Genomic DNA, 13672 nt, shown 5'->3' with positions numbered 1-13672 from the left:
AATGGATAGTCATAGTCATAGATTTGACTCTCCCACCAGTGTATTCTTTTCGACTAAGGGCGTCAGCTCCTACATTGGCCTTGTTAGGGTGATAACAAACTTTGCATTCGTAGTAATTGAGTAGCTTGACCCACCGTCGTTGTCGCATATTGAGCTCCTTCTGATCGAATATGTGTTGAAGGCTTTTATGGTCGATGAAGATAATGCTCTTTGAATAGTACAAGTAGTGTCTCCAGATCTTTAGAGAAAATACCACTGCTCCTAACTCCAGATCATGTGTTGTATAGTTTACTTCATGTGTCTTAAGCTGACGAGAGGCATAGGAAATGGCCTTTCCTCTTTGCATAAGAAGACAACCAAGTCCTTGGTTTGATGCATCACAATACACAACGAAATCTTCTATCCCTTCGGGGAGGGATAGTATCGGTGCGGTACACAAGGCTTGTTTCAGTGTTTGAAACACCTTCTCTTGTTTTGCTGCCCAGTCAAAGGACATGACTTTCTAGGTCAACGCGGTAAGAGGTTTCGTGATACTAGAGAAGTTCTTTATGAACCTGCGATAGTAGCCAGCGAGACCTAGAAATTGAAGAATTTCGGTAGGTGTCTTTGGTGCTGACCAGTTCTCAATAGCCTTAATTTTTTAAGGGTCCACGTGTATTCCCTTTTCGCTAGTGACGTGGCCCAAGAGTTTGACTCTTCGAATTTAAAACTCGCACTAGGAGAACTTCTCATAGAGCTTCTCCGATCGTAATGTTTCTAAGATGTTTTGTAGGTGTTGACTATGATCCTCCTTACTTTAGGAGTAGATAAGTAAGTCATCGATAAAGACGATAACGAACTGATCCAAGTAAGGATGGCACACCCTATTCATCAGGTCCATGAATACAGCTGGTGTGTTGGTTAATCCAAACGGCATCAGTACAAACTCGTAGAGTCCATAACGAGTTTGGAAGGCTGTCTTAGGGACATCTTCCTCTAGCACTCGTAACTGATGATACCCGAATGTTAGATCTATCTTCAAGAAGCAGTTTTCTCCTTAAATATGATCAAATAAGTCATCGATGTAGGGTAGAGGGTAACAATACTTGACAGTAAGTTTGTTCAATTCTCTGTAGTCAATGCACATACAGAACGATCCATTTTCTTCTTTACAAACAAGACCGGTGCTCCCCAAGGTGAGAAGCTTGGCCTAATGAATCCATTTTGGAGGAGTTCGTTAAGCTGATTGGAAAGTTCTTGCATCTCTGTTGGTGCCAGACGATAAGGTGATTTGGCTACTGGGGTAGCTCCTAGAACTAAGTCGATTATGAACTCGACTTGACGTTGCGGTGGTAATCCCGGTAGCTCTTCTGGAATGTTGTCAGGAAAGTCACGTACTTCTGAAATTTTCTTAATGTCTTTCACTTCTTGACTCGTATTGATGATGTGTGCAAGGAATGCATGATATTCCATCCGTAAACACTTCTGAGCTTGGATACTCGAAATGATGTGAAGGTTCGTACTTGATTTGTCACTGTAGATGGCTATAGTTTTGTTGTTAGGGAGACTAAGACGGACTGGTTTTTCATAGCACATGATGTCGGTGCGAAAAAGAATCAACCAATCTATGCTATGACGTCGAAATTTTTAATTTGGTACGGCATGAGGTTGATTGGGAAACAATGACCGTCTAAAGTTAAAGTACAACCTATGTATATGCAGTTAGTGTTTTTCATTTTCCTGTTTGCCATCTCTACAGTGAATTATTTTTCTAGTGCGCACGGTTTTTGTTTAAGTAAGTGAATAAACATCTGTCTTACGAAGCTTCACTCTGCTCCACTATCGAATACTATGCACGCATATGAATTATCGAGAACGAACGTCCCAATAACTACCGTAGGATCAGCTACGGCTTCCTCGTGGCCTATAGCCAAAACTTGTCCCACTCCGCTGGTATTCGCTGCCTTCGAGTAGTTTCTTTTTTAGTGACCCACCTCACCACAACCATAGCAAGCTTGGCCCACACCAGCATTGGGAACTTGAGTAATCGGATTTACGGGAGTCTTGCAGAAACGGGCGGTATGCCCCTTTCCGTTGCAGTTAGAGCAGTAGGTACAATAGCAGCATTTACTATAACTAGCTTTTGTTTCTTTGAGGATTCTTGTGAAAACCCTCCTTTCCTCTTGTTCCAACCTTTCTTCATGTTGTGTTTGTTTCCCTTTTGTTGTTCTGGTGCAGCAATCGTTGGGTTCCTACTGTTATCGTGGTCAATAATAGTTTGTGCTAGTTCTTTGGCACTGTCAAAAGTAACAAGCCTTGAAGCTAACACAATTGACTGAATTTGGGGCGACAGTCCCCAAATATATTGTTGAATCCATTTGTGTTGCGTCTTGGGCCATAAGTTTTGTACCCAGATTGGGCCTATCCATCCGTGGTTACCTAGATTAGTTTGATAGTTATCTAGATTAGCTAATAGGGTTTTGATATAAATATGCATGCATGTATGCATAATTAAAGATCGGTCATTCATTACGTTTATCATTGTAACCCTAAACTCCTCTACAGTTGAAGTTCTTCGTCAAGCTCATCTGAGGTGTTGAAGTTATAATCATTCGACATATTCAGTACAATTCTTGTGTTCATTATTACGTTATTATTTATTAACTTTTTTAGAATCATTCGATCCTGAAAGAACTTAGTTCTATCAATTGGTATCGGAGCAAGAGATTGTGTGATCAATACACATTCCTTCTGCATTTAGTTTACTTTTGGATTTCCGCTTTTATCATATAAATAGAAGCCGTCTTCTTAATATCGATGGTAGCTCAGTTCCTGATAAAACCCTAATCTCAAGATTACAGGTTTGATTCTAACAGCTCACCATGTCTCACGATGATTCACATACAAACCCCATCAACATCTCAAACAACATTGGATCTACAACAAGGGTACCCATACTCTATACTCAAGATTACGAAGTATGGCCTCATCACTTTGAAGACTACATGGTTGGATTTGAAGATAATGGCTATCTCATCTGGAAAGCTATCACTCTTGGACCGTTTGTACATTCAGGAACAAACACGACTGTTAAGTCCCAAAAGGATTACAACAAGCTGGTGATAGACGTAGAGAAGATACCACAGGATGAGAAATATAAGCTCTTGTGTAACGTCAAGGCCATGCGAATGATAAGATTCGCCCTGCAATGAGTGCAATCTGACACCTTTCGGTTAGTTGGTTCATGCACAACGGCTAAAGAAATCTAGGATAGGCTGAAGGAACTTTACTCAACTGATGAAGATCTGGAACACTCCAGTCAAACCCTACTACTGTCAGAATTTGGAGTCTTCGAACGGAAACCTGGAGAGAAGCTTATGCAGACTTTTGATCCGTTCAATCATCTCCTAAGTAAGATGATCAAGCATGGAATAGATAGAAAATTGATCGAACAGAAAGTGACATTCATGAACAGACTGAGACCGGAATGGATGGCGTTGTTTCCACTGTGAAGGCACATGAACAGTTTAAGTCTTATTCTTAAGCTAAACTTGTAGGGATACTTAAGTCCCATGAAAGTGTAGTAACCAAGGAAGCGAAAGTGGTTTCTGGTGTGGGATCTTTGGCTCTTGTCTCTAAAGGAAAAAGTATTGCAGAAGAAGAAGAAGAGTCAGATATGTTTGAATGTGACCTTACAAGCGAGGAGTATGCAATGATGGTCACAAATCCAAAGAAATTTGCAAGGAGAAAATTTCATGTCAGCAAGAACCGAAACTGGTAGGGAAGTTATAGTTCTGAGAAAATAAAGGATGAACCGAAAGTCTCCACTCAAAAGGATGAAGAGAAAAAGGAGAGCAAGCTTGCAGGAGATTCTGGATACGACTGTAATGACTGTCATGGCAAGAACCATTTTGCCAAAGATTGCATGTTGAGAAAAATGGCTGAGAAGAGAGAGGGTGAAGATGATGAGGCATATTATATGCGCAAGTTAGAGGAAATCAAGAATAAAAATGCCACTAACACCTCTATGAATGCCTTGATTGTACAGGAGAATTCTGGGGAAGATGAGTTCGGTGGCGTAGAAGTTTGGTCAACTGACTCTGAAGATGAAGAGGTTAGAAGGCCCACTCATGGAAAGGCTTTTGTGGCAAAGGAAGAAGGTTCGGCTAGAAAGTGTTTTATTCTCACTGCTGATCCATCAACCGAAAGTGAAGATAAGGAACCGAACCTGACCGAAAATAAGTGTTTTGCGGCCAAGCCAGTGAGTGAGAAGATCAATGACTGCGATCGGCTGATCAAAAAGGTACAATCTCTTCTTGAAAGTCTTAAAATTCCAAAAATAGATTATCAAGAAGAATTAAATGTATTAAACTTTAAATTTTCTAACCTAAGTAGTAGCCTCATACAAACTCGCTTAGCGAATTCTAACCTAACTGACCAACTCAGCAGGGTGTCTTCAAAAAGTGAGGAAAGAAGGACGTGGATCGAGCTGAAGGAAGCAGCGTTATTTAGAGCTAGGGACGAAAGTATTTATTTGCAAAGAGACAATTTAAAGTTTTTAAAACAAAGAAATTTTTTCTATTTAATTGCTAGGCGTATTTATACTAATATTGCTCAATTACATTTAAGCTGTGAAACTGGAAAGAAAATTCATAAAATGATATTGACCTTTCTTGAATTTAAGGAAAATGAGATCATAGCAGAATGTGAATCAGTAGTGTCCTCCGAAGAGACATCTATCTCTTATAGGCTAGGTCTGGAAAAGATAGAAAGCTTCATCGACTCTAAGGAACACAAAAGTATGCTAAAAGATATACTAGATGAAAATGATAGGCTAAAAATTAAATATGAAACTATTCAATCTTTCAATCTCTCAACTGCCAAACTTGACAATGAACTGAATTTGATATGAAAAGCGAGATGAGTGAAATCTCAGTAGAGGACGAAGTTGACTACTCTGCGTTTATGAAAAACAAAACCGAGAATGAAAAACCACTAATATCAGAAAACTCGGTTGAATTTGCTTGTCTGTCAAAAGAACAAAAACCGAAACTCAAGGAAAAGGAAATGGTCTATCAAAAGGTTCAGACTGTGCCAAATCAGGTTTATGCTGTTACAGGGGTCACTCAAAGGCAAACGGTAGAATTAAGAATCTTGGTCGACAAAGATAATGTTGAAGGATGCGATGACTACTTCTGGCCTACTCCAATTGACAACGCAGATGAAACCGCTGGCCTATCTGAGCAGACTACATGGAGGGTTAAAGGAAGATACATTGCAGAACCCATCAACACACCCTCCGGTTTCGACAAACCAAGCACAAGTGGAACCAAAGAAATTCCTGAGGAGCCAATTGAAGAACCGAAAGTTCTAACCAAGGATAGTGCAAAAACAAAAGTGTCTAACAAGACAACCGAAACTCAAAAGGAGAAACCAAAGGCCAGCTTCAATATCCACAAATCTCAAAAGGAGCTAGCCGAACAGAAACGCTTGAGAAATCAGAGACATACCAAGAATCTCAATGAACAAAAAGGCATTGGAATTCTCAAAACTCCAATTATGAGCTTCCTAGGAAAGGATCAATGGACAATGGAAAGGAAAAGTTGAAGGAAAATTACAGTCCTAATTCCTACTATTCCAAGTCCCAGAACCAAAGGTCGAGTTTCGGTTCCCAATCCAGTTTCGATCCTAAACCCAGTTTAGGTCCTAAACATAGTTTCAGTCCTAAATCCAGTTTCGGTCCTAAACATAGTTTCGGTCCTAAATCCAGTTTCGGTCCTAAACCCAGTTTCGGTCCTAAACGTAGTTTCGGTTCCTCAAAGTCCCAAGATGAAACAAAGTCTATGAAGGACATTAAAGGAAAAGGAAAGCTAATACCAGACTTTGAGATGGAAAATAAGAAATCACCAGCTAACCCTAGGAATCAAGTATACGAACTTCATTTTTCGTATGAATAATTACAAGAAAAATAATGAAGGGGACAAGAAGGAGCTTAAGAAGATTATTTCATAGTACACTGAAATACAAAGGGTAATGATGTATGCCATATAAATTCTCACAAACTGAGAGAAAACGACTTCATTACAAACGGTGATATTGTTAGGGTCGAAATTATGTTATAATGAGTTGAAGTCTGTACCCTTCATATATTTTGTAATGTATTTACCAAGGTGTCTAATATTCTAAGCTTAATGTCTATGCCTTAGTATTTTTTGTATATTTTCATGTTTCCTTTAAATAGGGACTTTACTTAGAGTTTGATAAAGGTCTTTACAGAACTTGTCTTTTTACTCTCTGTAAAACTTTGGAAGTATAATTGAGCTGAAAAAAGATTATATTTACTACTCATGTTCATTTCATATTTATATTACTCTGACTTGATTTTCTTTACTCGATTAACACTTCATCACTTCACCCGTCTCCACCACGTATCACCACTACTCGCTACCGCCACCTGCCACCCACTACAATCACCACCCTAAATGTCACCCCTATCACCCTTCACCACCACAACCACTTACCACCACCAAACATCACTACACACCACCACCACCTGTGATTATGTGTATATAATCACATGCGATTATTTATATTTAATCACATATGTTTTATATGGACAATATTCTTTTTTGTCCATATAAATCATGTGATTAGATACATATAATCACACGTGATTAGATATATTTAATCACATATGTCATTATTGCGTTCTCAATTCAATAATTATTTTTTGTCAACTTTATTCATATATGATTAGATACGTATAATCACATGTGATTATATGTATCCAATCACATATGATTTACATGAACAATATTCATTTTTGGTTTTACATTTCAATAATTTTTCTCATATATTTAAGTACATGTGATTATAAATATTTAATCATTTATGAATAATGTGGACATAAATTTGTTTTAATGTTCTTAATTCAATAGTTGTTCTCGTGTATATAATTAAATATGATTATATATTTCATCGCATATGATTTATTGAATCAAGAACGTGAAAACAAATATTTTTCACATAAATCGTATGTGATTAAATACACGAGACCAACTATTGAATTAAAAACGCAAAAATGAATATTGTACATAAAAATCATATGTATTAAATACATATAATCACATGTGATTATATATACCTAATAACATATGATTTTTGTGGACATGATTCATTATTTCTTTCTCAATTCAATAGTTGTACTTATGTACCTAATCACACATGATTATATGTATCAAATCACATATGATTTATATTGATAATATTCGTTTTCACATTTTTGATTCAATATTTTCTCTTATGTATTTAATCGTATGTGATTGTGTGTATTTAATCACATATGACTAATGTGGAAAAAAAACTATCGAATCAAAAATGCAAAAATGAATCTTGTGTACAGAAATAATATGTGACTAAATGTAAAAGAACAACTATTGAACGAGAATGTGAAAATGAATATTGTCCATATAAATCATATTTTATTAGATACATATAATGTCCTGCAATTAAATACACAAAAACAAAAACTGAATCGAGAATGCGAAAATAAATATTTTCCACGTAAATTATTTGCGGTTAGATACATATAACCACATGTGATTATATGCATTTAATCACATATGATATATGTGGAAAATATTTATCTTTATGTTCTCGATTCAATAGTTGTTCTTGTGTATATAATCATATGCGATTATATGTATCTAATCACATATAATTTATATAGACATCGTTATTTTTTGTCCATATAAATCATATGTGATTAAATACATATAATCACATGTGATTATATGTATTTAATCACATATGATTACATTTGTCAAAGAACAATTACTGATTCGAGAATATGGCAATGAATCTTATCCAGATAAATCATATATCATTAGATACATGCATTTAATCAGATATGATTATGTAGATAATATTTATTTTTATGGTTTTAATTAAATAATTGCTTTTGTGTATTTAATCACATGTGGTTATATGTATATAATCACATATGATTTAAGGTACACAATATTCATTTTTGCATTCTCGATTCAATAGTTATGCTCATGTACTTAATGACATACAATTATACATATAATCACATGTAATAAAATACATGAGAACAACTATTGAATCAACAAAGCAAAAATGAATTTTGTCCACATCAATTCATATAATCACACGTGATTAGATTTATTTAATCATATATGATTAATTTGGATAAAGATTTGTTTTTGTGTTCTTTGTTCAATAGTTGGTATTGTGTATATAATCACATGTGATTGTATGTATTTAATCACATAAGATTTATACAAACAAGATTCTTCTTTTCCAAATAAAATCATATGTGATTAAAAACATATAATCACATCTGATTAAATGTATTTAATCACATATGATTAAAGTGGAAAAAAAAACAATTATTGAGTCGAGAACGCGAAAATGAATCTTAGCCACATAAATAATATGTGATTAGATATGCATAACCACATGTTATTATATATAGCTAATCGCATATGATTTATGTGGACAATATTCATTTTTGTGTTATCGATTCAATAGTTGTTCTCATGTATTTAATCACATGTGATTATACGTATCTAATCACATATGATTTATGTGAATAAGATTCAAATTCACATTCTCAATTCAATATTTGTTAATATGTATTTAATCATATGTCATTTTATATATTTAATCACATACTATACGATTAATATGGACAAAGAACAACAATTGAATAAAAAAAATGAATCTTGTGCATATAAGTCATATGTGATTAGATCATATAATCACATGTGATTTAATACACGAGAAAAACTAACGAATCGAGAACGTGGAAATGAATCTTGTTTCCTTGTCTCACTAGAGAAAAAACTACATTCTGCCTTTCCTTGTTCACTATACCGGATTAGGGTATCCATGAATATTTTCCTTTCCGAGAACTTACACATCAATTGTAACTTTATTTAGCTTTTGCTTTGTTGTATTAATCTTATAAACTTATGCACATATTTCCTTATTTTCTGTTTGATTGTAGTGCTTTGTTTGGGATCTATTTTCTTACCTTTCAACCCTAATAAATTATGATAAAATAACATTGGTAAAGTTCCCCCTTTTATCTTTTCAGGAATATAAAGATCTGGTTCTAATGATTTTTGGTTGATTTTATATTAAATTTACAAGTTACTAACTTTAAGTTGTCACTTTCTGGACCACTTAACACTCTTGGAATAAACTCGTACCAATCTACCACGAATTACATCAGACCCTTTATATGTAGGAAACTATACATCCATATTTGATTATATGCTTTGTTTTGGCATTTGGAGTTCTGATGAATTTATTATGATTTTTTTGAAGACAATGCATGAAATCTGTGACAGCATGGACCAACCTAAGAAGATTTCCAATTTTACCCCTAAAGGATTTGGAATTTTGAAATGTGATTCAAAGTCTGAAGAGACTAGACACACTAATATTTCCAGAAAACTAAGTCTCATGATTTTTAGGTGTTCTTATTGACTTAGACGGATTTTAGAAGTTGGACGACATATTTGGGAAAATTGGTCATACTAGTTTTTAAATCACTTTGGTGTTCAATAAGGACTTAATGGTTAAGCCTTAAGTTTATCACTTTTAAAATGATTGTTGGTTACTTATTAGGATATTGAGATGTGAAATTCAATTTAACCTAAGGTCGATAACGCCTGGCTTAATGAGGGTTCAAAGTTAAGGGTTTTCACATAAAATGCCAATTTTACATTTATTAGGTTCTTTCAGACAATACGACAAACACCTTGTATGCATGAAATTCTACAATGATCATCAACTCTCTAATAGACTCTAATCCAACCCCTATTATACTAATTAAATGTTCTTTAAGGTTTATCAAAGAGATTGACCGTGAAATCAAAGAGGAGGAAAGTAAAAATCCTACATAAGTCAGCAATAAACTCAATGATGAGACGCAATCAATGGTAACTTTATTTGTTGTGTTTTTCAATATACAAAGAAAAAGAAAAATGTCATTTTAGAAAACGATTATGTGTTTGCAGGCTAAAGAGTTAAATTATATATAGCCTTGAGAAAGTGGTAAGTAAAATAAGTAATGTTAATAACATAGTATGTATTCAGATCTTTATAACAAGTATGTTTCTTTGTGACATTTTGTCAAACACCTAGTGGCCACTATTTGTTTCACCAGGTGAGACACCAATTTCTTAACCATTCTAATTTGGTTTCAACTAAGAAAAGATGTTGAATCAAATCAAATGACATGTAGCAGAAAATACAAATATGAACGACTGTATAAAAAATCATTATCATGAGCTCGTAATCGATGCTGTTAATTGATAATTACGCTCAGTTCTCATTTCATCGAGCTAATGAGAGTGAGAGAGAGAGAGAGAGAGTAGTTATAGTACCTTCGGATGGAATTAGATTGTCGGGTTTAAGCATTAGATTTCTGGAACAAGTATCGACAATAGGTGAAAGAGCGTTGGAAGAAGAAGAGCGCAAAGTAGGATATCTGGCGGAGAGGCATAGCGAGAGGACGCAGTGCTGGGCGTAGGGAAGATCGGGGTGGGATGTTGTTGATTTTCTGTGTGAAGAAGGAAAGCATAGGGAATTGTTGGGTTGAATTACCCATAAGCCCTCTAACTATTAAAACTTAAAAGATGCACGTGTTGAGTGAAATTTACACTCAAGTGTTCTCAATTTAACAAATGTTTTCATTTGAATATATATATATATATATATATATATATATATATATATATATATATATATATATATATATATATATATATATATATATTAGAAGAACAAAAAAAATAGAAAAATATGATTGTAAGTGAATTAAGTTACGAATTATAATTATAATAAACATTAAAATCTTTAACAAATACGAACAAACAAAATGTAAAATTTTATATATATATATATATATTAACAAAACGTGAAAAAAAAAAGGAGAAAAAATTATTCAAGCTAAAAATCGAAAAAATATTAATAATTATATTCGAAAAAAATATCAAAAAAAATTAAAAAAAAATTTATACGAACAAAATATCAAAAAAATACAAAAAGTTAACACTGTGCAAGATTTTTAAAAACACAAAAAACATCCATACACAAAATTTGTCATAGGACTAAAGTTAGTCAAATAGGACTAAAGTTAGTCAATTGTGTCAATCACAATGAGTTGGTCAATCACAATGACCATTTATATAATTTTGTCTAAAATCTATGTATAATTTATATAAATTTAAATTTCTAACATTTACTAGTTAATAGGTAGTATACTCGCCGTTTGATTTTTTCTGTTTTTAAATTTTATTTAATTTAAAAATAAAATGCAAGAACAAAAAGAAATCAGATCATAAAAATCTGAAATTCGTTACAATTTTATAGATTTCTTCTTATCCAGTACATATTTTTATAGTAGATTAAGCTTTCCTGGCCGTTTACGGTACGGACTAACGTCAGCAGACCTCGTAGTTGCTGCCATGATGCAGTTGTTGTTGCTCCCGGTGGCGGTGGTGTGCTCCGCCGTAGATTTGGTGTTCCGAAGGCAGTAATTGCTGCTGTTGCTGTTGGTAGTGTTGGTGTTGGTGGTGTTGGCCTCCTACCATCACCTCCTTTTGCCGACGGAGCTCCATTACTTTCCGGTGAGAGTTTGAGTGTTGAGTTAACACAAACGTCGGGCTCGCTGCCGGACGATACTCCGGAACCAACCGCCCTGATTTGAACCTCACACCGCAGGCGTTGCATAACGTCTTCGGACCTAACGGACCGGTCCTCCATTGTGGTGTCTTCTCCGAAGCGCAGTGAGTACAGCGTCTAACGACGCCGGATTCCGACGTCGTGTCGCACGATGAAGAAGTTTTCGATGTTTCAGAGATCGGAGTGGTGGGTACCGATGGTGTTGATGTCCAGCTGTTGGTATTTGACGGTGCTCTGGTTCTCTTACTCCTTGATCTGCTGTGAAACGACGTGTTCTGCGGTCGGAAGTTTATAGTTCCGGCTATGTTATTCGTCGGAAAGTCGCTGAACGAATCGTCGACGAATCTCGATAGCCATTCGAGCTCCGCCACGTCATCACTCTAGAACATTCCAAATCCACAACATTATCAGTACTCAAAAGAAACAAAAACCTTCACAAATCCATATCTATAACCCTCTGTTATTCCTGTAAAACAAACAGAAAAGTTGAAATCGAAAACTCACCGGAACGCAGAAATGATCGGTAAAGTCGGTGGATTGGTGGTGGTAATTGGTAATGGTAGTATTATTATTGCTATTGAAACCGTACTGGTACTGGCTGCCGGAGGCGGTGATATTGTGGAACACGTCGGTGGCATTGACGGCGGAAGAGGAGAAAACGTCATCCCGGTCACCGGAAAAGTCAAAGAGCTCGTCAACGGCTAAATAATCTTGTCCGGCCGATGACATTCCATACATATCCATCACTGATCACTCTCTTCAACTCCAATTATCTGATTGTGTTATTCGGAGTTAACAATTACGTTAAACTAAACGAAAATCTTTAATTTTAGAAAATTTGAAGTGTGAAATATATGAGTGAGTTGGAGGAATGACAACTGCGATAGCAACAGAGCTTTCACAGTCGTCTTCCTTGGAACTGGAAGTGTAAGTACGTAGGGTTTAGGTAAAAAGGAAGAGGGAGAAGGGGGGTTGATATAGTGTGTACTTTTGGGGGTTAGTGATTATTGATTAAGGTATTTGGGAAGAGAGGGGTGTGGGGGAGCAAAGGAACGTGGGTAGAGTGACCATGCAATGTGAGGGCTCTGCAACTCTCTGATCACAATTTACTTTTCTTTTTTCCTTTTATTAATATTTTACTATTAAATGTATAATATATAACAAATTATGATGCTTCATGTATCTGAATGTATACATATACTCATAAATAACAACCCATAAAACGTTTGTATTATTCTAGCAACCCTTCAATGGACGTTACACGTCCCAAAAATGTAAATTATATATACAAACACCAATATATATATATATATATATATATATATATATATATATATATATATATATATATATATATATATATATATATATATTGAAAAATAACCATTGTTTCTGGAATGATTGTTGGCTTTTGTATATTATAACACTCCTATGGTGTACATACAACCATAATAGTTTTTGATATAAAGTTTTCTCTACTTAAACATGCAATAAAAATTTGAAAGCATGAAGCCTACAACTAGCATACAATTTTGGTACATGAATTATAAAATCAAATTAGAAGAATACCTCTTAATTGTAGTTTGTAGTTTTGGCCTTTCAAGAGCTTATTACTTCAAGTGTGATGCATTAAATGGTTCACAAACAACATGAACAAAGGAGGACTTTGAGAGAGAGCTTAGACACTCTAAAATTGGTTATCTCTCTTCCTAGAACACTTAAGTGCTGATTTTAGCTAAGTGATAACACATATACATTGTACGATTCCAAGAGTCATGGGTAAACCCTAATCCATACACTTAGGTTACGATCCATATCTCATGTGGGCTAACTCTTCATGAATACTTACATAAATTTAGCCAAACATGGATCAATAGCCCAAACAATATATATATATATATATATATATATATATATATATATATATATATATATATATATATATATATATATATATATAATGATATCATTGATT

General features: G+C 34.7%; 1 protein-coding gene across 1 annotated transcript; it reads right to left on the bottom strand.

The window, feature by feature from the left end:
• Positions 1–11349: 11349 nt before the first annotated feature.
• On the bottom strand, positions 11350–12640 carry LOC145037773 (GATA transcription factor 4-like). The gene is made up of 2 exons (XM_078986490.1): positions 12202–12640; positions 11350–12077 (listed from the first exon to the last, which is right to left on the bottom strand). The coding sequence occupies exons 1-2, from the start codon at positions 12439–12441 to the stop codon at positions 11457–11459; spliced, it is 861 nt and encodes a 286-aa protein (XP_078842616.1). The 5' UTR covers positions 12442–12640; the 3' UTR covers positions 11350–11456.
• Between the last annotated feature and the right edge of the window lie 1032 nt (positions 12641–13672).

Source organism: Lactuca saligna, chromosome 3 (genome assembly GCF_052625555.1).
Source record: "Lactuca saligna cultivar CGN05327 chromosome 3, ASM5262555v1, whole genome shotgun sequence".
Taxonomy (NCBI): Eukaryota; Viridiplantae; Streptophyta; class Magnoliopsida; order Asterales; family Asteraceae; genus Lactuca; species Lactuca saligna.
The sequence above is the reverse complement of the archived record's forward strand: the minus strand, read 5'-3'. Positions and strand labels throughout refer to the sequence as shown.